This window comes from Notamacropus eugenii, chromosome 2 (assembly GCF_028372415.1).
Source record: "Notamacropus eugenii isolate mMacEug1 chromosome 2, mMacEug1.pri_v2, whole genome shotgun sequence".
Taxonomy (NCBI): domain Eukaryota; kingdom Metazoa; phylum Chordata; class Mammalia; order Diprotodontia; family Macropodidae; genus Notamacropus; species Notamacropus eugenii.
The window spans coordinates 106,615,241-106,640,875 of NC_092873.1; the positions used below are offsets into that span (position 1 = coordinate 106,615,241).

General features: G+C 42.2%; 2 protein-coding genes across 5 annotated transcripts in view; one reads left to right on the plus strand and one right to left on the minus strand.

Moving 5' to 3' along the window:
- RSPH9 (radial spoke head component 9) overlaps positions 1-15,456 on the plus strand; it is a 37,954-nt gene extending 22,498 nt beyond the window's left edge. For 2 of the 3 annotated variants that reach the window (XR_011974287.1, XM_072642281.1), the window contains one exon: positions 6,755-6,993. The gene's annotated coding sequence lies outside the window, so the exon portion shown is untranslated. Of the gene's footprint in view, positions 1-6,754; positions 6,994-14,849 lie in introns of those variants that run through there. The other variant, XM_072642282.1, reaches the window with a different exon arrangement.
- Positions 4-25,040, minus strand: MRPS18A (mitochondrial ribosomal protein S18A). Of its 2 annotated transcripts, XM_072642285.1 has the most exons (6): positions 24,873-25,040; positions 8,679-8,710; positions 6,731-6,838; positions 3,897-4,020; positions 3,376-3,445; positions 4-470 (listed from the first exon to the last, which is right to left on the minus strand). In XM_072642285.1, the coding sequence occupies exons 1-6, from the start codon at positions 24,982-24,984 to the stop codon at positions 326-328; spliced, it is 591 nt and encodes a 196-aa protein (XP_072498386.1). In that variant the 5' UTR covers positions 24,985-25,040; the 3' UTR covers positions 4-325. The 2 variants fall into 2 exon arrangements, with proteins under 2 accessions (XP_072498386.1, XP_072498385.1); XM_072642284.1 differs by lacking the exon at positions 3,376-3,445 and having other exon boundaries at positions 24,873-25,031.
- Positions 25,041-25,635: the final 595 nt, after the last annotated feature.

The window sequence follows — 25,635 nt, forward strand, 5'->3', positions numbered from 1 at the left end:
ATGTGGTTTAGCAACTATGTCTTGTTTTATATTTCATGGGTAATATTTATATCACTCGACTCAAGGGTTCAGTCAGAGCTGATCATGACATCTTATGGCAGCTGCCAATGGCTTCCCCACAACTCTACAAGCAGTTCCATTAGAATCAGGATCAGATTATTATTGCCTTTCCCTCTGTCCACCTTTTGATCAGGAATAACTAGTTTTGAAGACATCTAGGTCTACAACAGTTCTAGGCTGGATTTACTTTCTAGTCCTCCCTTGTTGGAATGATGGAAGACAGCTCCCATGAGCAGGGGTTGTGGGCTTTTGTCAACATCTCCCTTCAGTGGTACATCACCAGGGGTTTGCCTGTGTAGTTGACATTATCCTTAAGCAGAGGGGAGCCCACAGCCATTTGAACTTTGTTCCATTTTGGACCTTTCTTTAAGATGGGTTTGACAGAGCGGGGAGCCCAACGAGTCAGGTACCTGTAGAAGAAGGTAGACAGAATAGTATAATGAAGACCTGTGGGGAATTTATTCATTTTGAGTATTGCAGTGGATAAAACATCTACGTGGATCTTGACTCTGACCCACCTACGCTATGGAGAATAGGGGTACTGGCTTTCCCATTCTTACTATGGTCAACTAAACTGAACTGGCCCACAGTGGCTTCACTCATTTGAAGGGGAGGAAGGGAGCAGTTCTGTACTTCCACAGAGTAAGCAACTGAGCATGCTGTAAACAAATGGGGCTCCTGACTGCTGGAGCTGCTGAGTGTGTGTGGCAGGCAGCACAGGCCATATGCTTCCTTGATTTTTATGAGTTGTCAGTGTTTGTGTATATGAAGAGGAGGAGGGAGAAGTGGCTGCTCAGATCCAAAGTCATTCTTTTTGCCCTTGACCACAGAGAGAGGAGAGGTTGATGTAAGTGCTTGGGCAAAAAAGGCCTTCGCTCTTACTCATTTGGCTTAGATAGTCGCTCCAGCTCCAGGGGCAGCTCCCGTGGGCAGCCATAGCCTGTGGCCCCCTCCCCAAAGAGAATAAGAGCCAAAGGGTGGGAGCTATGGGTGCAGACTGGCTGGGTAAGTTCTACAACTCTCATGGAAGAGAATAATTCCAGGCATGGTCCTTTGGCCTCTTCTGTGGAGAAGAGGGCCAGGACTGCTGGTTCTGGGAAAAGTGGCTTATGATAGTAAGGTTGAGGCTTGCTTTGTCCAGAATGAAACTTGGGCCCCAGCCTGTTCCAGAGGTTCAGCAGTGGCAAAGGCTAGCCTCCCCAGAAAGGGCCCCAGCCATGCCTGGAAAGCCCTGGCCCCCACTCAACATGCTTGCCTCACCCAGCTGTGCTCTAAAGCCACTTAAGTGATATATTTCAACTGTGCTCCACTGACCTCTGGCTCCTGGAAGATGAGAATGCTTCCCTTCTTTGTGCCCTACAAAGAGGGAAAAAGGGGAGCCATCTCCCCAAATGGAAGAACAGAGTGTAGGCACTGAGATGGCCCCAAAGACTAGGGGAACCAAGAAGCCAAAAGAAGTACCTGCCTATATACCCAGAAGAGGGGCTGGACATGGAGGTGGGGATGAAGAATACTTCATCTTGGCTATTCCATACATCAACAGCTCCCTTGATTTAGACTGTACACACAGGAAAAAGTAAGAGATAGGATCAGGGAGAAAATGGAATGGTTACTGCTGTCCACTATAGGAAGAAATTGCTTACTGGGAAAATCAGGTTGTGGTACCTAAGCAAATCATGAAGCTAAGCAGTTTCTCTGGTGTTGCTGGCCCAAAGCTATTCTCTCTCCCTTTGCCCTAGAAGGATCTGACCTGAGAATGAAGTTCCAGCTAGCCTTGGGCCTAGTGTAAGTGCCACAAAGAGTCGCCAGCTGGCAAGGAGAATGGCTGGATGGGCTCCAATAAGCTCTCTGGGAACAGCCAAACTCCAGGAACAATCCCAGTTCTTGTCTCAGATCGGTACCTTCCCAACTCTCTTGCAGCAAAGTAATTATGAAGGGTAGGAAAGAGTAAAGCTCAGACAATATTATGGGACCTTCTTTGGTCCCCAAATCCAGCTGATGTTAAGGCTACACATGTAACTCAAGGCCCTTCCTTGTAAGGGAAGTTTCATTTTCCTCTGTGTCCCTTTTAACAATTCTGTAGTCCATACATCATCAATACCATATCACATTAAAGGATAATGGATTGAAGGGGAGGGATCCTTGCCTCTCCTCAAAGGCCTGAGGGCAAGATGAATTGTGTTCTTGGCTCTACATTCCAGTACCCCCTGCCCCCACCCTTCCTCTACAATAGTAGAAATGTACTGGTTTGTTTCCTTGCTGCTTCAGTCATCCAGACCCTGAATTTCTTTAGACACTCCCAGGGAGTGAGGGAGGTGAGGAAGGAAAGCTAAGAAGGCAGGAGTCTTGCTTTGTGAAAACCCTCAGCTGAGCCCAACACACATGCTCCTTCACTGAGAGTGAACTGCCAGCAGCAGCATGAGAACAGGGGTGGAGATGAGGGGAAGGAGGACACGCAGTTGAGTTAGACATAATCAGAGAAAACCCAAAGACAACTTTCACATCTACAGCAGAGAAACATCATAGGGCTTGGCCCAGGATCATGTGGTTAAAAGACAACTCAGTGCAGTTCCATAGATGTTAGAAAGGGAGTTACTGCCCATTTTGGAAACCAGGTCCATTTCGGCAGAGCTGGTATAAGGGCAAGGAGTGGGTCATGTTTTAGAGCTTAACCTCCCACTCAAGTAACTCTGCCCTTCTATAGTCACCTCTAGAGTCACACCAGGACCACAAAAAGTTCTGAGGTCTGTCTACCATTTCCTATGTCTGTTTCTGCCCTTTGGTAACCCCAGAGCTGAGAGAGAGCAAGAATATTAAAAGTTCAGAAAACTATTCTGGCATCTCCATGACAACAGAGCATGATGTCATAAATAGGGGATTAACACTTCCTAATGCCCAACAAGTAAGGATAGGTGACAAGATGTACTTTTCAGCTCTAACTCTTCCTAAGTTTCCTTATGGAAACACACAGGAGGAATCCCAGGGGTCTTTCTCTCACCCATACTCCAGGCCAAATGGAGTGTGAACGATGTAAACTGCAGCTGAGTAGAGGAAAGGAAAGGAAGGAAACAGGAATCAACAGAACTTGTTGTCCCAGGATGTGGGGTGATGACTGGTTATGCTGCTACTACAGACATATGTACTCTTGACTGGGCATCTTTAAGTAAATGCTTTCTAATCCATACAGCCATCAATGGCTATAGAGAAGGCTGAGGGGCCACGGAGTAACTAAATGGATGTTAGGAGTAGAGTCACAACTATCCTGGAGGTCCTGAGCTGTAGCCATCCATCATGACTAGTTCCCAGTTCACTCACCGATTGAGTTGGGGTTTTTTCTTGGGAACAAATCCTTCAGGAAGCTTAGGCCTATGATTCGGTAGCAGACCTAGATGAAGGGAAGTGTGTGTCAGGGAAGCTACTATATAGCTTCTTCAGCAATTCCTGAGATAAGGTCAGGTTATACTATGGGAGTAGCTCCCTAATTGTTAGTAACACTCCTCTTTTATCACCAGAGTAACTGCTTTCATGGGCAGCTAGGGGGCACAATGCCAGGCCTGGAGTCAGGAAGACTCATCATCCTGAGTTTAAATATGGCCCCAGACACACACTGGCTGTGTGTGTTTGCCTCAGCTTCTTCATCTGTCAAATGAGCTGGAGAAGCTGCCAAGAAAACCACAAATGGAATCACGAAGGGTCAGACACAACTGACAATAACTACAAAACTGCTTTCATCCTACCTAAATACAGGGAGTACAGTGGAAACAGCTAGATACCTTATCACTTCAATATTTCTGAATAGGGGGCTCACTTGATGTGGGGGAAGGGATGCAAACTACCTGCTCGGTGAGCCATCTTTACACACTCCTCCACTTTCCGATGCTCTTCCATGCATAGACCTGTGATTCTCCGTGGCAGCATTCCCCCATTAGGTCGGATGAACTGACTCAGCAGAAGGACATCCTGCAGGGCATGGAAAAGAGAGGTAGGATGGTGGAAAAGAAGGTGGGCTTGTACTGCTCCCAGCACTTGGGAGCCAGAGTAAGACAATCAACAGAGGTTATGTTCTTATCACTGGTCCTGTCTTCACAGGTGCCAGTGGTAATAAGATCTATAAGAAATCTGCCCATTGTTACTGTACCTATATCCCAGACTTCTGAGGAAAGGAATGGGACAGTCAGGCCCAAGTTAAATCCCAAATGTCAGTAAGAGATTATGAATCCTATTAACCAGGCCAAGAGCTCCTACTCTAGGGTTTTCTTTCAAAAGTAAAAGACCAATTCTATTCAATAGTCAGAGGTAGGAATGTTTTTAGGAACTAAAGCATCTCTTTATAATTTTATTATGACCTTAAATGCCAAAAAAGAGCATTTTCATAAACACAGAACACAAAAAGATTATATATGAAATGGTCAATCTCCATTTCAAACCATTTGCTTTAAAAATAGCAACTTAAAAAAAATCCGCACATTACTTTGCAAACCGCCGTGCCTGTCTGTGCTTTATTCTGAACTGCTTTTTCATATTTCCAACAGCCCTGTGTTTTGAGATCACTATTGCTAACCATCCCTCTCCCAATTAAAAATCTAGAGGAAAAAACCCCACAAAACCCCTTAACAAGCAGTCAAAACAAATCCACAAAGTGGCCAAGGTCAAACACTCACCGTAAGTCTTCCAGAGATATGGTGAATCACTGTCATTAAACAAGAGTTAAGCCCAAGTCTTTCCAAGTTACTTTCTTTACACTGTTATTGTTGCATGACGGTTCTCTTGGTGTTGCTCACTTCACTCTGTACTAGTTCACAAGGACCTTTCATCATTCCCTACAATTACACCTCAGTTGGTCCCAACAGGTAACAGGAGTTACCGCCTTTAGAATTTAGTTCTACTCTTTTGCTAAGGGTTCACTCTTGATGGGATCTGGGAACATGAGAGATCTCTTTTCCTAGATGGAGAGCACACATGACCTATGCTGTCTCATTAGTGTGGAGACGGGATGCAGGAAACCCAGGACTAGCTCTGCAGCTGAAACTTGTGACAAACTAGGGCAGACATGCTTTGGTAGGGTCCTGAGTTCAGCTGTGTGCTCAGGGGGGTTGGAGAGGGTGAAGGCTGTGAACGAGAAGAGTTATGAGGGGTCTGGAGTAAGAAGAGGGGATCATCATGGCTCTCTTTCTCCATGGGACAAGCTATGCTAATTCCCTCTGCCTGTCATGTCTCTGCTACACTTGTCCAGCTTCTCAGACTGCTTTGGAGGGATCCCAGGGTTAAGAACAGTAAGAATCAGCCACAAGACAGGAAGCCATCCTGGAATCTTGTGTAGCTGGGAAAATGCCATGAGAACACAAAGTGGGGTTAAACAAAACTCACCCCTCCACCCCTCCTCTAGGGCCTGGCACACCAGCCTTAGTGGTCATGTTCCATGAAATTAACTTGCTCCACTGCTGGGAGCCAAGCCGTGTAACAGCAGATTTGCTTTAATCACTGGACAGCTCCTGAGGGACACAGGCCCCCAGTTCCCACCCCTGTAATCTTCAGCATCTGATGAAAACAACTTGGATTGGATTAATATGGGCTAATAAACCAGACTCACAGCCCCAGCCCCCCGCAAGCACTGCTGAGTGAGCTGACGGATCTCTGTAGCTCAAGCATATTCTGAGTGAACAGGGTGAAAGCAAAAACAAATTTAGCCTTCACCTCAGTGGGGGATTGGGTTTCTTCTGATGGATAAACAAAGCCAAGTTCAGGCTGTGTGTTTCCTGGAAAAGCCAGTGGGTAGTGCCCCTAGGGGACTGATGCCTGTGTCTGGTGGCTGGGCAGGTGTGGGCTCTTACCTCCCTCTGATGCTGTTGCATTCTGAGCAGCACCAGCAACTCTAGTGCCAAACGTATGCCATAAGAAGCTAACTCTAGGCACCACTTAACAGGAGGGCCTGGCATTTCAGTTGGGCTATCAAACTTCTTACCCTACGTGGCCCTAGGGAGTGACCACCCTGGAGAATGATTTGGGTCATCATGCCTCATGGATATATGCTCTTTCACCATATCACTGAATTGTGGTTCTTGGCCACTTTTAGAAGGGCCAAGGAATACATCTATCTCAGTTCAAACCTACTTTATGCATTTCTTTTCAGGTTTGGCTTCTTGTGGAGCTAGTTAGCCCAGAATCCACATCATCTACCATGTTATGGAAAACTCAGAAATTGCTAAGGAGTGAGGTAGTTTTCCTTAAAGATATGATCTGTCACTGAGTCTTCCTCCCTACTTCTTCAGAAGTAGCTGGTTTCAAAGTGACAGGTATCAGTGACCAACACTAAAGACAAATGCTGCTGGGCAACAAAGAGCAGTGGTCAAAACCACTCCTGGAGAGCAAGGAATATTCTTTGTAGCCGAAGAGCAAGTATTCTGTTTAGCCCATTTGAGTCTCCTCAAATATATGTTATGGGAGAAACCCAAACAAAATGTGATGAGGAATCACAGTCAACACAGGAAGGGCTAGAGTGAAGAACCCAGGCATCCTTAATCCTCAGTCAAACCTTGGACCAAACTCTCTTCTCTAGATCTAGCAGCAATAGGCAAACAAGAGGACCAAGTTACACTTAACAGAAGTGCAACAGATACTTGCACCTGTGGCTAATTCTCTTTGGGCTAACCTAGTCAGAAGGCACACTCACCACATAGTTATACTTGTGTTTCAGATTCCAACGACAGATTGGGCACTGGCCAGAGGGGTTAGGAGGATCTGGTGACACCTTGGAAGTTTCTATGATTCGGCCTTCAATCTAAGAAGTAGAAAGGGAGACGTCAAGTACTGAACCAAACATCCTATTTAATACAGAAGTAAATACTATGATGTAGAAACTGGAGGGTGAAGAGCAGTTCTCTTTATTGAGGGTCTCTTGGCAGTACCTAACCTAATAAATCTCTCCAGCCTGAAGTGGCAAAACTTTTTCTTAATAGGGGATAATAAGTTGGCCCTTGGTTAGTTAGAAATGAAAATACTATCACTTTTTCTTTGTTACAGGGAAAGATTCTGGTGGGGAGGAAGAAGAGTCATTGGAAATAACAGTGACAACCTTCCCTTCCCCCTCCCCACGCATCAATAATTTAAAAATTGTCAACAGGCCACAGAATCATGCTACTACCTTAGCCTATTAGAACCCACCTTTCCTTATCAGGGGCAAAGATAGCAAGGCAGGTGGTGGTGGTTAGGGGGAAGAGGGCTTTATATGCTTCATTGGTTTGGATGTCACCTTTCAAACCCAGATAAAAGTCATATATGAAATGAGTTCAACTAGTCTTGGCCTAGCTTATGTTCTCTTCCTATTATAATGTAGCCTTGAAGCTGCTAAGAGCAACAAGCTGTCAATCCCAGTAGCAAGCTCCTACTGGAAGTGGAGGCGGAAAGTAATGCTAGAAGGAAGTCATGGGGTGTGGAAGCAAAGCCAGAGACAGCACTGACAGGCATCTAGAGAACCTGCACCTTTCATGGACATGGGAATGGTCAGAGGGGAAAAGGACTAGAATATGGAGGGTACAGGTCTTGAGCGCTGTGAGAAAAGGTGAGATTCTGGGTAAAGCTGAGGCATGGCAGGACACAAGGGAAAACTTTATCAACAGAGCATGCAGAAGCATAGGACTTTGTGATGAATTCCAGATCTAGTGCCATGCTTGTCTGCCTTCTACAGATTCACTTCTAGAGTAAAGAAAACTTTTCACATCTCCCAGTTTGGTGGTTTTGGTCCTTCAGGCTTGGGGTCTTCAGAGCAAATGTTTGTCCTCTATAATTAAAGAGGGACAAATGAAGGGGATATCCTGAGGGATGTGGGTTATTAAGTGATGACACATGCCAGTCTTTTGGTGAGCCCAGACTTCCTGTAGGACTACTGACCTTACCATGGCCAGCTGGTGGTGCGGGGGGAGAGGAGAGAGTGAGGGGAAGAGGACAGGAGGCAGAGCAAAACCCCTGTTTTGAGCTGTGGATTCAAGTCTCTTAAGAGGTCTCTGAAGGGTTCCAGCTGCAGGGCTTCCATGGAGACCAGTGAGAACAGATTAAAAAAAAATTAAGGAATCTTGGCCTACTGACTATAACTTGAGAGGGCCCAACTATAGGTATGCTAAAAATTTCAATAGTGAAGAACAGATAGGCCAAAGGATCTGAGAGAAGGCAAATGTGCATAAATGATATGATTTCCTAACTATACTACCACAAAAATAACTTTTAGGGAGATAGGAAAATATATGTAATATAGGTTTCTGGCTCTGGGACAATTTAGTGAGACTCTGCTTCAGTCTCTCCTTCTGAAAACTGAAAATTCTATAACCTGTCAAAAATAATATAAACAAAGACCTCTATGACTTTGTAATTCAAAGAGCAATATGAACCCAGGTCATTATCACGTAACAGTATCTCATTCCAAGCCTGGAGACTTTCTGACTAAGCCATGACAATCCACAGCTAGAAAGATACAGGTTCCAGGATTTATGGTTCCAGAGGGAGCTGGTTCTGGATTCAGGAAGTCCCCAATAAGGGCTGGTTTGAGGCTCTCTTCTAATAATGTCAACGACTCAGCAGTTCCAAGAATGACAGAGGTTCCAACTGGTCAATACTATGATACTTACAATAGTTGTCTTGCCTTCTTGGATCTCCACCACTGCAGAGATAAAGGAGAAAAATGAGGTCAGCTGTTTAATAAGAAACAGGAAGAGTTTCAAATCATAGAGCTCAAATTTTACACATGCAAAAAGCAGAACATAGATCTTGTGAGTTCCCATGGGTCCATCCAGGGCAACTTTGAAAAGAATTCATATTGGACTTGCCTGTGACTGCCACTTGAGGATTTTCAGAGATTATAGTCCCTACATGGTCTTCCCTGAAATTTCTTCTTTAAAAAGATGACAGAAGGATGTCATTGGGCCTTTACAAGCATTTGGCTCTCTGTCCAGAAGTACTTTATCATTTCCCTCTAAATGATAAGAGATTCTGAGGACTTGGGGGAATGGCTTCCCTTGCTGCGCTCCACAAATCTCACCTGAGCCTCTTTACAGTAACATTACTGAAAGGCTTTAGTGATTATATAACGGCATATGGCTCTTTACAAAGAGAATTATGGAAAAAAGGTCTATAGCTTCTAAGAGTTTGTAAATGTTAAGTGCCAAGAGCCAAGGACTATACTAACTTAGCCCCTAGTAGGTTGGCAGTGGGTTAAGAATGCAAGAAGATCATTGCTAACATTCACAGAGAAAGGTTGTAGTGGTTGTGGTACAAGACCAGGTAGAAATCATTTTTGTTTCCTAGCCCTTTCCATCTCTTTGCAGAGCTGCACCATGTTACTTCTACAGGGAAATGGAAGGTAGGGGTAACAAAGAGGAAGTTCATCTACTTCTGCACCAGAGCTCTACCAAAGACATACCAATTCAACAGGGCCCCTGGAATGACCAAATCTCTGGCCTGTCACTGCTGAAGCAGTCAGAGTAGGATGAGCAGACAGCAGGGGGACAATCTTGGCAAGGTCAAAGAAATACTGAAATAACAGTCCTAGCTTATAGTTCCAGAAGAATTTTAAGGTTTACAAAGCAAGGTCACACCCAGGGTCATAGGGTTAGTAGGGTCAGAAGTACAATTTAAATCTAGTCTTCTGACTCTACAACTTTAGGCAACCTGTTCAACTAGGAGATAACACAAGAGGACTTTATTCTCTTGATGAGTTGCTACTCATTTGTAATGAAGCTAATGTTCAAAATCACTTCACTTCCCCAAGAAAAACCCTGGACATAAAAACCATCATGCGACCACATCTTCATGGCACTTCAATGACACTGGACCTGTTACACTCACTTTGACCATCTAAAATCATCCACCACGGAGAAAAGACTTGGTACTGAAAGCGAGACATGAGAAATGGTACTGGGTCTGGGCTCACATACAGAAGAATATAATGGAGCTAAAAAAGCCACTCTTTTTTCAATGAGAAACATCAAATGGTCCCAAGCACAAAACGAGTTCTTAAAGAACTTTAAAAAAGACTTTAAAAATCAAATAAGAAAGATAGAGGAAAAATTAGAAAAAAATAAAAGCAACCCAAGAAAACTATGAAAAGAAAGTCAACCAACTTCAAAAAGAGAAACAAAAACTTAAGGAAAAAAAATAATCCCTTAAAAACTAGAATTGGACAAGGGGAAGCTAGTGATGTTCTAAGACACCAAGAAACAATTTTAAAAAATCAAAAGAATGAAAAAACAGAAGAAAAAGTGAAACATTTAATCAGAAAAACAACTGATCTGGAGAACAGATCAAGGAAAAATACTGTAATAGTCAGACTACTTGAAAATTACAATAAAAAAGAATCTTGATACAATATTACAAGAAATTATCAAGGACAATTGCCCTGAAGTTCTAGAACAAGAAGGCAAAGCAGGAATAGAAAAAAATCCACCGATGATCAGCACCTGAAAGAGATCCCAGGAGGAACACTTGCAGGAATATCACAGCCAAGTTTCAAAGCTCCCAGGTTAAGGAGAAAATATTGGAAGCAACAAGAAAATAACAATTTAAATATGGAGCGACACTAAGTTTTATGTAAGACCTAGCAGTTACTAAAGTTTAAGGATGTAGGCCTTGAAATACTATATTCAGTAGAGCAAAAGAACTGGGGTTACAGCCAAGGGTAACTTATCCAGTAAAGTATCATCCTGAATGAAAAAAAAGTGAACATTAACAAAATGAAAGACTTTTAGGTTTTTGGGAAAAACCCCCAGAACTTAAGGGAAAATCTGATGTGTAGTATCCAGGAGAAATATAAAGTAAACATTAAAGAGCAATTATAAGGGACTCAATTAGGTCAAACTATTTCTTCTTATATATGACAATATTAACAGCACATTTATGGCTGTCATTGTTTGGGTAGTTTGAAAAAAAGACTGGGATGAGCTGAGTATGATGGGGTAAATCCTATGAAAAATAAAACTGTAGGGAGAGATTAAAAGGAGTAATTATCTCATAGAAATGAGGTATAAAAGGAAAAATTGATACAGAAGAAGCTAATATCAGGGAGGGAGGGTAGTATTTGGAATATGTTAAAGAGGGAACAACATATATACCTAGAAAGGTATAAAAGTCTTCTAAATTCAGAAAGAAATAAGAGGGCAAGGAGATGGGGAGAGGATAAAGGAGAGACTCTGGGAGGGCTGGGTAGGTTAAGGAATAGGAGGACAAGGTAGCAGGGTGAAGTAAAACAGAGGAGTAAGGAATAAGGATAGAGTAAATGGGATGAGAAAAACAGGAAAAATAGGAAGAAGGAAAATATACAAGTAATTGTAGCTTAGAATGTGAATGGGATGGATTTACCCATAAAATGGAAGTGTACAGCAGATAAAAAATTTGAATTCAACAATATATTGCTATAAAGATGAGAGATATACACAAAGATAAAATAAAGAATAAAAGTAGAATTTATTAGGTTAAAGAAAAAAACAGGAGCAGTAATTAAGATCTCAAAGTTAAAATAGATTTAATCAAAAGAGAAAAATAAAGAAACTACACTGTGTCAGCAATATTTTTTAATAGTTTTGGAACATTTAAAATAACTAAACATATAAAATACCTGAGCATATATCTGCCAAAACAGACTGAAGAACTATGTGAACATAAACATAAAACACTTTTCGTACAAATAAAGTCAGATCTAAATAAGTGAACTTATATTTATTGTTTATGGGCAGGTAAAGCTAATACAATTTTAAAAATGACAACTTTACTTAACTAATCTATTCAATGTCATCTCAATTAAATTACTAAAAATTATTTTACTGAGAAAAAACAATAGCAAAGTTCATCTGGAAGAACAAAAAGTCAGGAACTTCAAGGAAACCAGGGTAAAAAGATGTAAAGAAAGTAGATTCAGTAGTATCAGACCATAACTATATATTATGAGATGAGAGCACTACTGAAGTGTAAAATGGTAATTCTGATTATTTTAAATTGAAATTTTTTTGTATACATAAAACCTATGTAGCCAAGAATAGAAGGAATGCAGAACACTGGGAAAAAAGTTTCATAGACAATCTCACTAATCGGATAGTATTGGGTTGGAATATTGCAGTAGTGTAGGAAATAATGAGCTGGTTGATTTAGAAAAACATGGAAAAACTTGGACTTATGAAGGAGGATGTGATCCACCTTCAGAGACACAGATGACAAGTGGAAGGAAATAAGCACAGTACAGTCATATATATGTGTGTGTGTGAGTGTGTGTGTGTGTGTATGAGTGCATATGTGTTTATGCTTATAAATATATCTATACACACACACTTAACTATAGTCGTCTTTAGGGTGGAGGGAAGGGAGAGAAAAAATAAAGTAAAAAGTATGCTGCAGAAAATAAAAGAAAACCTACAAGGAAGCAATGGAAAGCTGGCTAGCTCTGAAAACAATATGTAGTATTTATTACATATATTTTCTTCAAATGGAAATTTATTGTTTATCAAATCCTCTCTTATTTTCTGCTGTGTATGTGGCAATTTTTTCCCCCTTCTCTCATTTTATATTTAAGTTTAAAATAAATTTTTAAAATTACCAAAAAATGCATTGGGAAAAAAGTGAGAATTACTATAATCCAACTGGAAGCCTAGGATGCTACTGGGTGGGGATCTATTAACTCCGAGATTCCCATCTAATAGGATACAAAAACTACCTACAGTTTTACTTCTTTTTTCTCTAGACCAGACTATGTAAGTAGGCTTATTACCCCACAATTTCTTTCTTCAGATTTAACACCAGAAGCATAAGCAGTATCAATGGTCACAACAGCCCTGTAGTTTCTCCTTTAGAGAACACTTCAGTATTTGATTAGACTCCTGATAAACACACAATCAGAAAAGAATGGAACTCAATAGGCCCATGGGTTTGGAACAGAGCATAGCTACACAGTTGGTGGGAAACATGGTGTTCACTGAACAGTAACATAACCAGCAAACAGGATTTTCAATAAGGAAAGTAAGGAAAGGGCATCCTTGGCCCAACACAGGACTGAGAATGAAAACAAGGTACCATGGAAAATCTGCAGATGTACAAACCAAGCTGAAGGGAGGATGAGGACAAGTCATGGGTAACAGGTTGGGGGATGGTGGGACTGGGCCTGTTTTTGAGAACCACAATAGGAAACAAAAGGAGACCGATTAGGGTACCACCCAACTCTGAGCAGAGCACAATGCACTGAAACAGAAATTGGATAAACATGTGTTCTCTTTCTCTATGGAGGCACTTGGGTCCCAACCATGAGGTAAACAACCCTAACAAAACACACACCACTTACGGCAATGAACCAAACCCTGAAGTCATCCTATTGGCCCCTGGAAAAGAGATCAAAGCACATGGCAAGCTCCACTGTTCTAGAGATTCCCCACACAGCAAATGCAAGCCAATAAATCATCTTACTATAGGCAAGTGGGTAAAACAACAGGCAGATACTTATCTAAGAGACAATCTGTCAAACCAGAAGTGACCTTTGATAGGGAAGGTATCTCAGTGGAGGGGATAAGGGCTATGCTGGAGACTGGAATAAACCCAATGAATTATTTTGTAACCATTAAAAATGAGAGATAGAAATCAAGTATTTCTGAGACATTCATTACCCAAAACAAAAAATGTCAGAACCAAACAAAACCTGAGATCCAGTTTTCTTCTGGCTGCTATTCTATTTACTGCCCATTCAGGGTGAATGGGGGAAGAGCAGAGAAAGGAAAGAACTTTGAAAATTAGAGACTTATGGATAAAAGGTTTAAGAAAGATAGTATTTTCCTTATATGCTAGGATGTGGCTGTGACAGGAACACAGAGGAAGGTCTTCTCAATATGACTAGGCTTTAATTGTGCACATTAAATAATCTGCCCTAGAATCATGTCATAATTTTCTCCACTGCACCATACAGGGAAAGGTAAAGAAACACAGAAGCACTTTTTTCCTCTTGCTTTCTATCTCTCTCTCCCCTTCCCCCCACCTTCTTTCTCCCCTCCTCCTCACTCCCTCTCTCCTCTTCTCCCCCTCTTCATCCTCTTTCTCTCTGTCTTTCTCTACTGAAGAATCCTGTTAAGTTTTTGGGTGCTTCTGTCAATCACTGCCAGAATCTTCCTCCATTCATTCTCAGGGTTCCAAGCCTCTGGAGCTGCAAAGGACAGCAGAGGCCATCCAACTCATCCTGTAGCCGAACAAGATTCCTCATTTCCCCCACCAAAGGCACTCACCATTAGCTTAGAGAGTCCCAGTTAGGGGAGCACTGGCAGACCATTCCACATGTTCACTCCTTTAGCAAATATTGATTAAGCTCCTACTGCATAAATCATCTTGACTGGGCATGGAATTGGGGGTGAGAGTAAAGATCGAAAAACAAACAAACAACTCCTACCATCCTGGAGAGATGTACTGAGGAATGGAACCCTAACCTAGGTCACTTTCATGTGTAATTGACATGAGTGCATCTTGATCCTGAATGGTGGGTGGCCCTTGCTACAGTCACTGAGGGGAGCAACCCTTGTGGAGAAGGGGCCCGACATCCTCTGGCAATGCCATCATGACTGGTGCAGAAAGAGCCTGAAACTATGTCTCTCTAGCTGGCGAAATGGTGTAGCTTTCTATCCTCCCTGGATCTCCAGGTGAAATTTCCCTTGATCTACTCAAGCAGGAAAAGTCCCAGATTTCCTCAGAGCTCCAGCCAGCACTTTCCAGCTCAGAAAGATAGAGATTATGCCCAGATAACACAAAACTCTGAGAAGAACAACTCGGATTCTCTCTTGCAGTTGGGAGCATCTTTCCGGAACCAGACCTCCTGGGCCAGCCCATCTTCACAGAATGCAATGCTTACAGCCCTGGGAGGCAGGACTTAGTACTGGAACTGAAGAGAGTTCTGGCTGCTTCCAGTGGTCAGCACCTGGCTGACTTGGAGCCCACACAGATCCAGCAGCCAGAGGCCTACATCATTCCCAGTCAGATGATTGGACAGCCCCTAAACCGAAGATCATTAGCCTCCTAAGCACTCAGCAAGGCCTCATCCCCAGGTCAAGAGAAGATTTAACTATAACCCTTGATCAACTCCATCCCTGACTCTTGATGAGGTCTGGTCCAATGCTGGCTACCTTTGCCTTAATGTGTGACCCTGACTTAGTCACTTCCTTTTCTTTAACCTCAGTTTTCTTCTCTCTAAAATCAGAGGCTTTAATTAAATAATCCTTGAGGTCTCTAATTTTTCACAAAGTGTAATCCTTTGTATTCCTACTTTTTAAAATTGGAAAATAAAGAGATATCCCCATGGGAAAAAAAAAAATACACAGGCAGACTAAACAGTCCTTGCCCTGGAGGGTGAAAGGGAATTAAAACAAATAAATACAATCAAGAAGTCCAAGTAAAGACTCCAAAGGCTTTACAAAGAGGTCTTTTTAGTGCTTTGGTAAATAAACCCCAAGGAGGTGTCCAAAATGAATCAAACTATACCAAATAACAACTGGTGAGTCTCCAATGAACATAAACATGTAGCAAACACAAATATAATTAATAACTGCAACTGTACACATTGTATGTGCTTAATATAAGTAGAAAAGTGTGAATCAAATAGCACTTATAAAGCAACTACTATGTGCTAGGCACTATGCTAAGCACTAGTGATACAAAGCAAGGTGAAAAACAGTCTCTGCTCTTAAAGAACTCAGTCTAATGAGGGAGACAACATGCAAACAGTTCTATATAAACAAGATATACACAGGATGAATTATAGTCTCAGACGCAAGGTAATGAGAGTCAGGAGGACTGGGAAAGGGTTCTTTCAGAAGGTGGGACTTTAACTGAGACCTGAAAGAAACTAGGGAAGCCCAGAGGGGGAAATGAGGTAGAGGTCAGTGAAAAGGCTCAGAGTCAGAAGATAGGAGTGTTGTGTTTGAGAACAGCAAAGAGCTAGTGTCATGGAATCCAGAGCACGTGCTGGAGAATAAAATCTAAGATGAGGTAAGGAAAGATCAAGGATATTCGGTGAGAAATCAATCAACCAATATTTATTAAGCATCTACTATGCGCCAGGCACTTTGGATATAAAAAGAGGCCACAGACAGTCCCTGCCCTTAAGGAGCTTATAATCAAATGGGGGAGAGAACAGGCAAATGGATATGTACAAGCAAGCTATGTACAGAATAAATAGGAAATAATTAACAGTAGAAAGGCACTGGAATTAAGAAGGGCTAGGGAAAGCTCCCTATAGAAGGTGGGGTTTTAGTTGGTACTTAAAAGAAGCCAGGGAAGTAAGTAAGATTTGAAAAGGGAGAGCATCTCAGTCACACGGAACAGCCAGGAGGCCAGTGTCACTGGATAGAAGCAATGAGGCAGGGGAGTCAGGTATGAGGACTACAAAGATAGGAGGGAGCTAGGTTAAAAAGGGCTTCGAATGTTAAGCAGAATATTTTGTATTTGACCCAAGAGGCAATAAATAGGGGAGTGACATGATCAGATGTATTTTAGGAAAATCAGTTTAGGGGCTGAATGGAGAACCAACAGGAGAGGGGAGAGAGTTGAATTAGGTAGATCCACCAGCAGGCTACTATAATAATCCAGTTACAAGGTTATGAGAGCCTGTATTTGAGTGGTGGTAGTGTCAGAGAAGAGAAGGGGGAGTATATGAGAGATGTTGCTTAAGTGAAACTGACAGGCCCTGGCCACAGCTTGGACATGGGGAGTGAGAGGGAATGAAGAATCCAGGATGGGAAAATTCCTAGCTTGTGGGCTTGAAGGATGGGAGAGTGGTGTTACCTTTTACAGTAATAGTGAAGACTGGAGGTGGGGAGAGTTAGAGAGAAAAATGACGGGTTCTGCTTTCAACATGTTTAGCTTAAGACATCTAATGGACTTGCAATCTGAGATATGTGAGAATCATCAGCACAGAGATGGCAATTAAATTCATGGGGTTGATGAGAGCACCAAGTGAAATCAAGGATTGGGAAATGCTTCTATAGAAATTGCAGCCAACATCTAGGTAAGACTGTTCTCAAAAGTCTACATAAAGACAAGGTCTTAAGTAGAATTTTGACATTGGGAAGGCAAATAATTTGGTTGAGGGAGAATGCTTCATGTGTGGGAATGGACACACTATCAAGAAAAGATGAATATTTCATACAGAATAGCAAGCAGGTATGGTTAAAACTGAGAACATAGTCGGAAATTTGATGAATGAATGAAAAAACTACTTATTAAATGCTTACAGTATATGCCAGGGTACTGCAAGCAACAAGCCAGCCCCTGCCCTCAAAAAGCATACAACCTGATAAGGTAAGAAGCTAGGGGAAGGAAGGGAGTGTTGGCTGAAAGGATGGTGGGGCATGATTTGGAATTGTCCAGGAAGAAAAGTGACATTTCTTACCAGGAATAGTATAAACTTTAGCCTAGCCCTAATCCTTCAAAAACGGTAAAAAACTGCACATGTATAATCCATGTCAAACTGCTTGCCTTCTCAATAAAGGTGGAAGTGAGGGAAAGAATTTGGAACAACTTTTAAAAAATTAATGTTATTTTTCCCCCAATTACGTGTAAAAACAATTTTTAACATTTGTTTTTTAAAATTTTTGAGTTTCAAATTCTCTTTCTCCTTCCCTCCCCTTACCCATGATTGAAGGCAAACAATTTGATATTTTATACATGTGCAGTCATGCAAAACATTTCCATGATAGTCATACTGTGAAAGACTCTACATACAAAAATCCAAGAAAAGTAAAGAAAGAAAAAGTATATAGGGCAGCTAGGTGGTGCAGTAGATAGAGCACCAGCCCTGGAGTCAGGAGAACCTGAGATCAAATACAGCCCCAAACATTTGACACTAGCTGTGTGACCCCAGGCAAGTCACTTACCCCTCAATGACTTGCCTGAAAAGAAATTTTTTTAAAAGAAAGAAAAAAGTATGCTTTGATCTGCATTTAGACTCCATCAACTCTTTCTCTGGAGGTGACAGCATTTTTCATTACAGTCCTTCAGAACTGCCTTGGATCACTGTTGTTAGCTGTTGATCATAACATACTGCCGTTGCTGTATAAATGTTCTCTCTGGGTTCTACTCATTTCACTTTGCATAGTTCATTCCAAGTCTTTCCAGGTATTTCTGAGAACATTCTGCTCAACATTTCTTATAGGACAATAGTATTTTATCACTTTCATATATAACAACTTGGACCTCAAAATTTAAAAACACAAACAAAAAAAAGAATGTTAAGGGGCCAATGTAATAGGGCACTGGTCCTGGAGTCAGGAGCATCTGAACTCAAATCTAGCCTCAGACATTTACTAGCTGCAGGACCTAGGGCAAGTCTCTTAACTCCAACTGTCTCACTCCCAAAGACAAACTGTGTTAAAAACAGTTTTGATGTGTAATTAGGGGAGAAATAAAATATTAAAGTTTTTAAAAGGTCAAAAATGTTTTTTCAATTAAACAAAAATACACCTTTCTCTCCCATCCCCTCCTTCAATTTAAAACAAACCCCCTTGACATGTATAAATGTAAATCTGCTTCTTGACATATATAAAACTTCCACACTGGCCACATCCAAAAAAAAGATCTCAAACTGCACCAAGTTCATTACCTCTCTATTTGGAAGTGGGTAACATGTTTCTTTGGAGTCCTCTGGAATCAGGACTGGTCATTCTGTTGATCAAAATTCCTAAATTTTTCAAGTTATTTGTCCTTATAATATTGTTGCTACAGTATAAACCATTCTCCTGGTTCTGTCCACCTCACTCTGCATTAGTTCATATAAGTCTTCCCAGGTTTCTCTGAAACCACCCTCACCATCCTTTCTTACAACAGAAGTGTATTCCATTATATTTATATACCATAACTCATTCAGTTATTCTCCAATTCTCAGGCATCCTCTCAGTTTCAGTATCTTATCACTCAAAAATAGCTACTATAAGTATTTCTGCACCTTCTAAGAGTTTGTTTTGCTTAGGACTAGTTCCTCCCTTAATCTATTCTCTCTCTTCTTCTCTCTATTCTCTTCTTCCCTGTTGACTAAAATGTATTTCTATATTAAACTATGTGTATATTTTCTCCTCCTTTGATCAGTTTATATTAGTGAGGTTCAAGTACCAACTGCTCCCCACCCCTTCCTCCCTATTTACCAAGACTTCCACTTATTCACTACAGATTGTGTGAGATACTTTTCCCCACTCTTCCTCTCCCTTGTATATTTCTCTTCTCCCTTTCCCTCCTTCTTTTAAAATCATCAAAACATAAAATGATCATTCCAGGCTCTTTGTCTATTTAGACTTCTTATGACCCTTGACAGTCAACCAACCAATAAAAATTTACTAAATACCCTTTAAGTGCCAGGCATTGTGCTAAGTGCTAGAGATACAACAAGATAAATCCCTACCCTCAAGGAGCTTACAATCTAATGCCGGAGACAGCATGCAAACAAACATATACAAAGCAAGCTATAAAGGGGATAATCAACAGAGAGAAGGTGCTGGAATTAGAATGTAAAACGTTTATCCTTATTTAGAGTCTTATGATTGCTCATGTTTATCTTGTTAATGTTTCTCTTGATTCTTGTTTGTGCACTTCAATATTTCTATGCAGTTGTTTTCATGAGTTATACTTAGAACTCCTTTATTTCGTTAGATGTTCGTTTACCTCCCTTTAGAAGCATACACAGTTTCTGGATAAGGTATTCTTGGCTATAAGCTTATATCCTTTGCCTTTTGGAATATCATATTTCAAACTCTGCTACTTTATAGTGGTGATTGCTACATCACGTGTGACCCTCTTGTAAAGCAGCAATCATCAAAACTACTTGGTACTGGCTAAGAAACAGAGTGGTGGAGCAGCGGAACAGGCTAGTTACACAAGAGAGAGTAGCCAATGACTATAGTAATCTAACGTTTGATAAACCTAAACACTCCAGCTTCTGGGATAGCTCACTATTTGACAAAAACTGCTGGGAGAACTGGAAAATGGTATTGCAGAAACTAGGCACAGACCATTATCTTACACCATATACCAAAATAAAATCAAAATGGGTACACAATTTAGATGTACAGGCTGATACTATAAGCAAACTGGGAGAGCAAGAGACAGTTTATCTGTCAGATTTATGGAGGATGGAAGAATTTATGACCAAACAAGAGCTAGAGAACATTATGAAATGCAAAGTGGATGATTTTGATTACATTACATTGAAAAGTTCTCGCACAAAGTCAATGCAACCAAGATTAAAAGCAGAAACCTGGGAAAGAATTTTTACAGCCAGTATCTGCGATAAAAGCCTCATTTCTAAAATACAGAGAGAAGTGAGTCAAATTTATAAGACTACAAGTCATTCTTCAACTGATAAGTGGTCAAAGGATATAAACAGGCAATTCACAGATGACGAAATTAAAGCTATCTATAGTCATATGAAAAAATGCTTTAAATCACGACTCACTAGAGAAATGCAAACCAAAACAACTCTGAGGTACCACATTATACCTATCAGATTGGCTAACATGATAAAACAGGAAAATGATAAATGTTGGAGAAGATATGGGAAAGTTGAAACACTAATGCGTTGTTGGTAGAGTTGTGAACTATCCAACCATTCAGGAAAGCAATTTGGAACTATGTCCAAAGGCCTATAAAACTGTGCATATGTACCCTGTGAGTCAACAATACTACTTCTAGGTCTGTATCCCAAAGAGATCATAAAAATGGGAAAAAGACCCACCACATGTACAAAAGTATTTACAGTAGCTCTTTTTGTGGTGGCAAAGAATTGGATATTGAGGGGATGTCCATCAACTGGGGAATGATTGAGCATGTTGTGATATAAGAATGTAATGGAATATTATTGTGCTGTAAGAAATAATGAGCAACTGGACTTCAGAAAAACCTGGAAAGACTTATATGAACTGATGCTGAGTGAAATGAGCAGAAGCAGAAGAACACTGTACATAATAACTACACTGTGTGATGACTGACTTTGATAGACTTAACTCTTCTCAGCAATGCAAGGATCTAAGACAACTTCAAAAGACCCATGATGGAAAATGCTGTCCACATTCAGAGAAAGAACTTTGTAGTCTGAATGTAGATGGAAGCATACTACTTGCTCTCCTTTTTCTGTTATGATGTTCCTTTTCTCTTGTGGTTCCTCCCATTAGTTCTAATTCTTCTTCACATCATGACTAATGTGAAAACATGTTTAATATGAGTACATAAGTAGAGCCTATCTATATCAGATTGCATGCCATCTTGGGATCACATTGCATGCCATTTTGGGGAAGGAGGAGGGGAAGAAAATTTGAAACTCAAAATCTTATGGAAGTAAATGCTGAAAACTAAAAATAAATAAATTAAAAAAAAAATCCATGTGTGGCTTCTAGGTATTCTTTCTTTCTGGCTGCCTGAAGTATATTTTTCCTTTGATTTGGAAGCTTGGGACTTTGGCTGTGACTTTTATTTTAGTTTTTTACTTTGTTTTTTAACAAGGTGACCAGTGTTTTCTTTCTATTCCCACTTTACTCTCTGGCACTAAGGCAGTGGTAGGAAACCTTTGGCTTCAAGGCCACACTTGGTCTTCTAGGTCCTCAAGTGTGGACCTTTGACTAAATTCAAACTTCACAGAACAAATCCTCTTAATAAAAGGATTTGTTATATAAAAGTTGGATTCAGTCAAAAGACTCCACCCAAGGACCTAGAAGGCCACATGTGGCCTGGAGGTTTGTATGTTCCCTACCCCTGTAAGATATCTCGGCAGATTTTTTTTTTTTAAATTAATGATTTCTTGAAATGTGATGGCTAGGCTCTAATTTTGGTGAAGGCTTCCAGGAGATTCAATGACTCTTCAATTAATTCTCTCTCCTCAACCCAATTTTGTTTTTGCTATGAAATCTTTTATTTTCTTCTACTTTCCCCCAATCTTTTGTCTTTGTTTTAATACTTCTTGTCTTATGGAACTGTTCACTTCTGTTTTGTCCCTTCTAATTTTCAGGGAGTTTGTTGCTTGGGTAAGGTTCTGTACCTCTTGTGCCAAGTTGTTAATAACCTTTCAAATTCTTTCTTCACAGTTCTCACTTTTTTTCCATTTTCACCTGCTAGTGCTTTCATTTCATCTATAAAAAAACATTTAAAAGCTCCCATTTTATCTCTTCCAGAAATCCTAATTAAACTTGTGCCCAAGCTGTGGTTTTTGTTGAAGCTTTGTTTGTAGATGTATTGGAGTCAATCTCAAAGTACTGAGTATCATGGCATTCCAGTATAGTGCAAGGACAGCTCAAGTTGGAGACCTGCAAGCTTTCAGTGCTCCCAACATGGCTATCCTGGCAAAGTCTGATCACCCCCACCCATACTCCCAATCTGAGCTTTTCTTGTTCCTTCTCTCATTTTAGGACTGAGCAACATGCCTATGGATTTTCCTTGTTTGGAATCCCAGTAGCAGGCACTGGACTCAACCACTATAAGCTAGTTAGAACATTCTGCTGGTTCAGAGGGACAGAACTGAAGGCTTCCCTTTGGTCTTGGATTCCTGCTCTTATATGCTTCAGATGAGGAAGTGTGGATCTAAGATTCCACTCTATTCCCAAGGTCAAGAGATACCAAGCTGCTCCTTGCTCAGTTAACAATCTAGTCATCCAACATTCACCCTGGAAGAACACTCTTGGACCAAATGCCTCCTTCATCTGTCCTGAATCTGTGACTGTAAATTCAGTAACACATATAAGAGGCACTTGTTCCTGTACCTTGCACATTAGGCTTCTGTGTGCTGGATCTAGAACCTTGTCTAGAGACTCTCCCTGCACTAGAATGCTCTGTTTCTGGCTAGACTAGATTCCGTTTTCCAATTCAGGCTGGAAAGGTGATACTCTATAATTTTTTTTTTTAGGTTTTGTGATCATGTCTGTTATCAAAAAATCCTTTATTTACTGATTTGACCCTGGAAAATGTTTTTTGAGAGACTGACAACAGCAGATAGATAAGAGAGATGGCAACTGATATGAGTGAACCAAACACATCATGGGGGGGGGCTTAACAAAAATCAAATAATTATCCCCTCTCCCACAGAACTCTTTTTTAATCTTACTGTGTCCTTATGTGAAGGGATATTTTCAAATATATTAGGATGAGTTCAGTATTCCACTTATAGTCACTAATGTTAATGATCATTTTCTAATTCTTTGGGAAAGAAAAAAAAGAACACACGATCTTTTTCAGCAATGGAAGGTCTCAGAATTTTATAATCTACATGCAACAATATGCTCATACATTAGCTGAACTAATCAAGTTCATTGTGCAAACTATGAAGGTAGTCTAGTTTCATATTTGTATTACTTTTTTAGCAACATAAGGTGGTGAAAAAACCCAACTGATTTTGGAGTCTGAAAACTTGAGTTCAAATCTTGATTTTGCTATTAATGTTGTGACCTTAGGCAAGTCATTAAGCCAATTCAGTTTGCTCATCTGTAAAATGAGGGCATTGGCCCTTCCAAGTCTGAATCAATCATTCAATCAATGAGCATTTATTGTATACCTATAATGTACCAGGTGCTGTGCTGACATGAAAAAAGGAATGAAAACAGATCTGGTCCTCTAAGAGCTGACATGAAGAGGAAGGGAAAATAACATATGGATGTTCAAAGTATCCCTCCAAATTTTCTTCCTAGAGATCAGTTCATCCTGGCTCCATTATCCTTATTCCCAGCAACTGACAAAATGTTTAATCTCTCCTGGAACTATTTCAGTGCCTGGCATTAGACTCCAAAGCATTCCAGAACAGTAGTAGTGCTCTGTGTCTCTCTTTTCAAAGGCATCTTTCCACAGCTCTTGGAGTTGGAATTCAGTCCAGTCATTGATTTTCTATTCTAAGGAACTGCTCAAAGTTCTTCCAACAAGTCCCCTTTCCCTTCTGGAAAAAGAAGAAGTAATATGCTTGGCACATCGTAAGTTGTGGTCCCTAGACAAAGGACCCATGAGCCCTTGCCTCCTAGCCTTAAGGAGTCCCTGCTGGAGACAGCAGCAAAATAGGAGGTTAAACTATTCAGAAACAATGCACAGTTTTAAGGAAAAAGAAGCCAAAGGAAACAGAGAAAAGCCCTGTTACAGAACGCTCCTTCCAGGACTGCTTACCTGGAAGAGGGCAGTCTGGATGCCCTTCTGAGGCCTCCCTGGATGGTAAGCGGGCTCAGGGAGGTAGGCAGAGGAGGCCAGGGACCGCGGCCACTCGATCGCAGTCACTGACCCCCCTCCCCTTACAGACTGGGCAGCCTCGGGGTCCCACAGGGGGTACCTGGCTTAGGGCTGGCTCGAGACAAAGGGAAAAGGCCACCGGGGTCGGGGCCACCAAGAGGAATGGGAGGCGGGGCGTGGGCTGCGGGAGAAACTCGCAAGACAAAGTCGGGATACCTCGAGACCCCAGACTCGGGGGAGGGCACGGGGCGCCTTCCGAGAGAAAGTAGAGTGAGCTCCCCAGGAGCGGGGATGGGGAGCAGCGCGAGACTCCGGACTCGGGGAAGAGGACCCGAGCAGAGAGGAACCGAAAGCCGGCGACCCCGCGGGTGCGTGGGAAGGGGGCGGGGCGAGAGAAAGAGGGGAGCGCGAGACCTCGCGGGGGAGGGGGAGAAAGGTGAGGACAGCCCCAGCGGAAGGGGGAGCGCGCGACCCCGGACCGAGGGAGGTGGGCGCGGGGCTAGGAGGTCCTGGACCGAGGCCTCGGAGAGAAGGGCGCGGCCCCTGGCCCCGCTCCGCGCACCTGCGGGAAGAGCGCGCGAGGAGGTCAGAGAAAGGTGGCGGCCATCTAGGCTTCCGAAGGAGCCGGCACTCACCTTCTCGGAGGCCCCGGGCCGGAGGCCGAGCCCAGCTGACTTGAGCCGGCCCCTCGAGGAAGCCTCGGAGCAGCCGCCCGCATCCCGACCACAGCGCCCTGAAGGCCGCCATGGTGAAGATCCCCTGTGACTGCTTCGCCCTTGCGCTCTTCCGCTTCCGGGGCAGCCGGTGCGCAACCGCACTGGCGCAGACAGTGTCCCTCAGCGTGGGGGCCGCCATCTTGGTTTCTATTCCTCCAGTTCCCGCTTGGCGTGGGGGTGGGGGACGAGGGCCCGAAAGTGAGGGCTTCTACTTCAGTTCCCTTCCCCGCCCTAGGGCCGGGAGGGCCCGCTCCTAAAGTGGACAGCCCGCCTCTGCTTGGTTAGTTATCCCAGAATTTTGTATCTGGAAAGGGCCGTCGATACCATCAGGTCCAGAGCCCTCCCCGAGACTTAAAAAACTAGAGGATGTGACTGGCCCAAGGTGGCGAACTCTGGGTTTCCTCACCCTTTGCAGGGATGCTCTCTCCACTGGCAGCTCGGCGCCAGCCTTGGAATCCGGAAGATCTGAGTTCACATGCGGCCGCAGACATCCGCTAGCTGTGTGACCCTGGTTTGGGGCTTTTCTTGGTGAAGCAGTGATTTCCCCTTTCCTTCTCCAGCTCGTTTTACAGATGAGGAAACTGAGGCAAACATGGTGAAGTGACTTGCCGAGGCTCAGTGTGAGATTCGAACTCGGAAAGATGAGTCTTCCTGACCGCAGGCCTGGCAGTCCGTCCCCTGA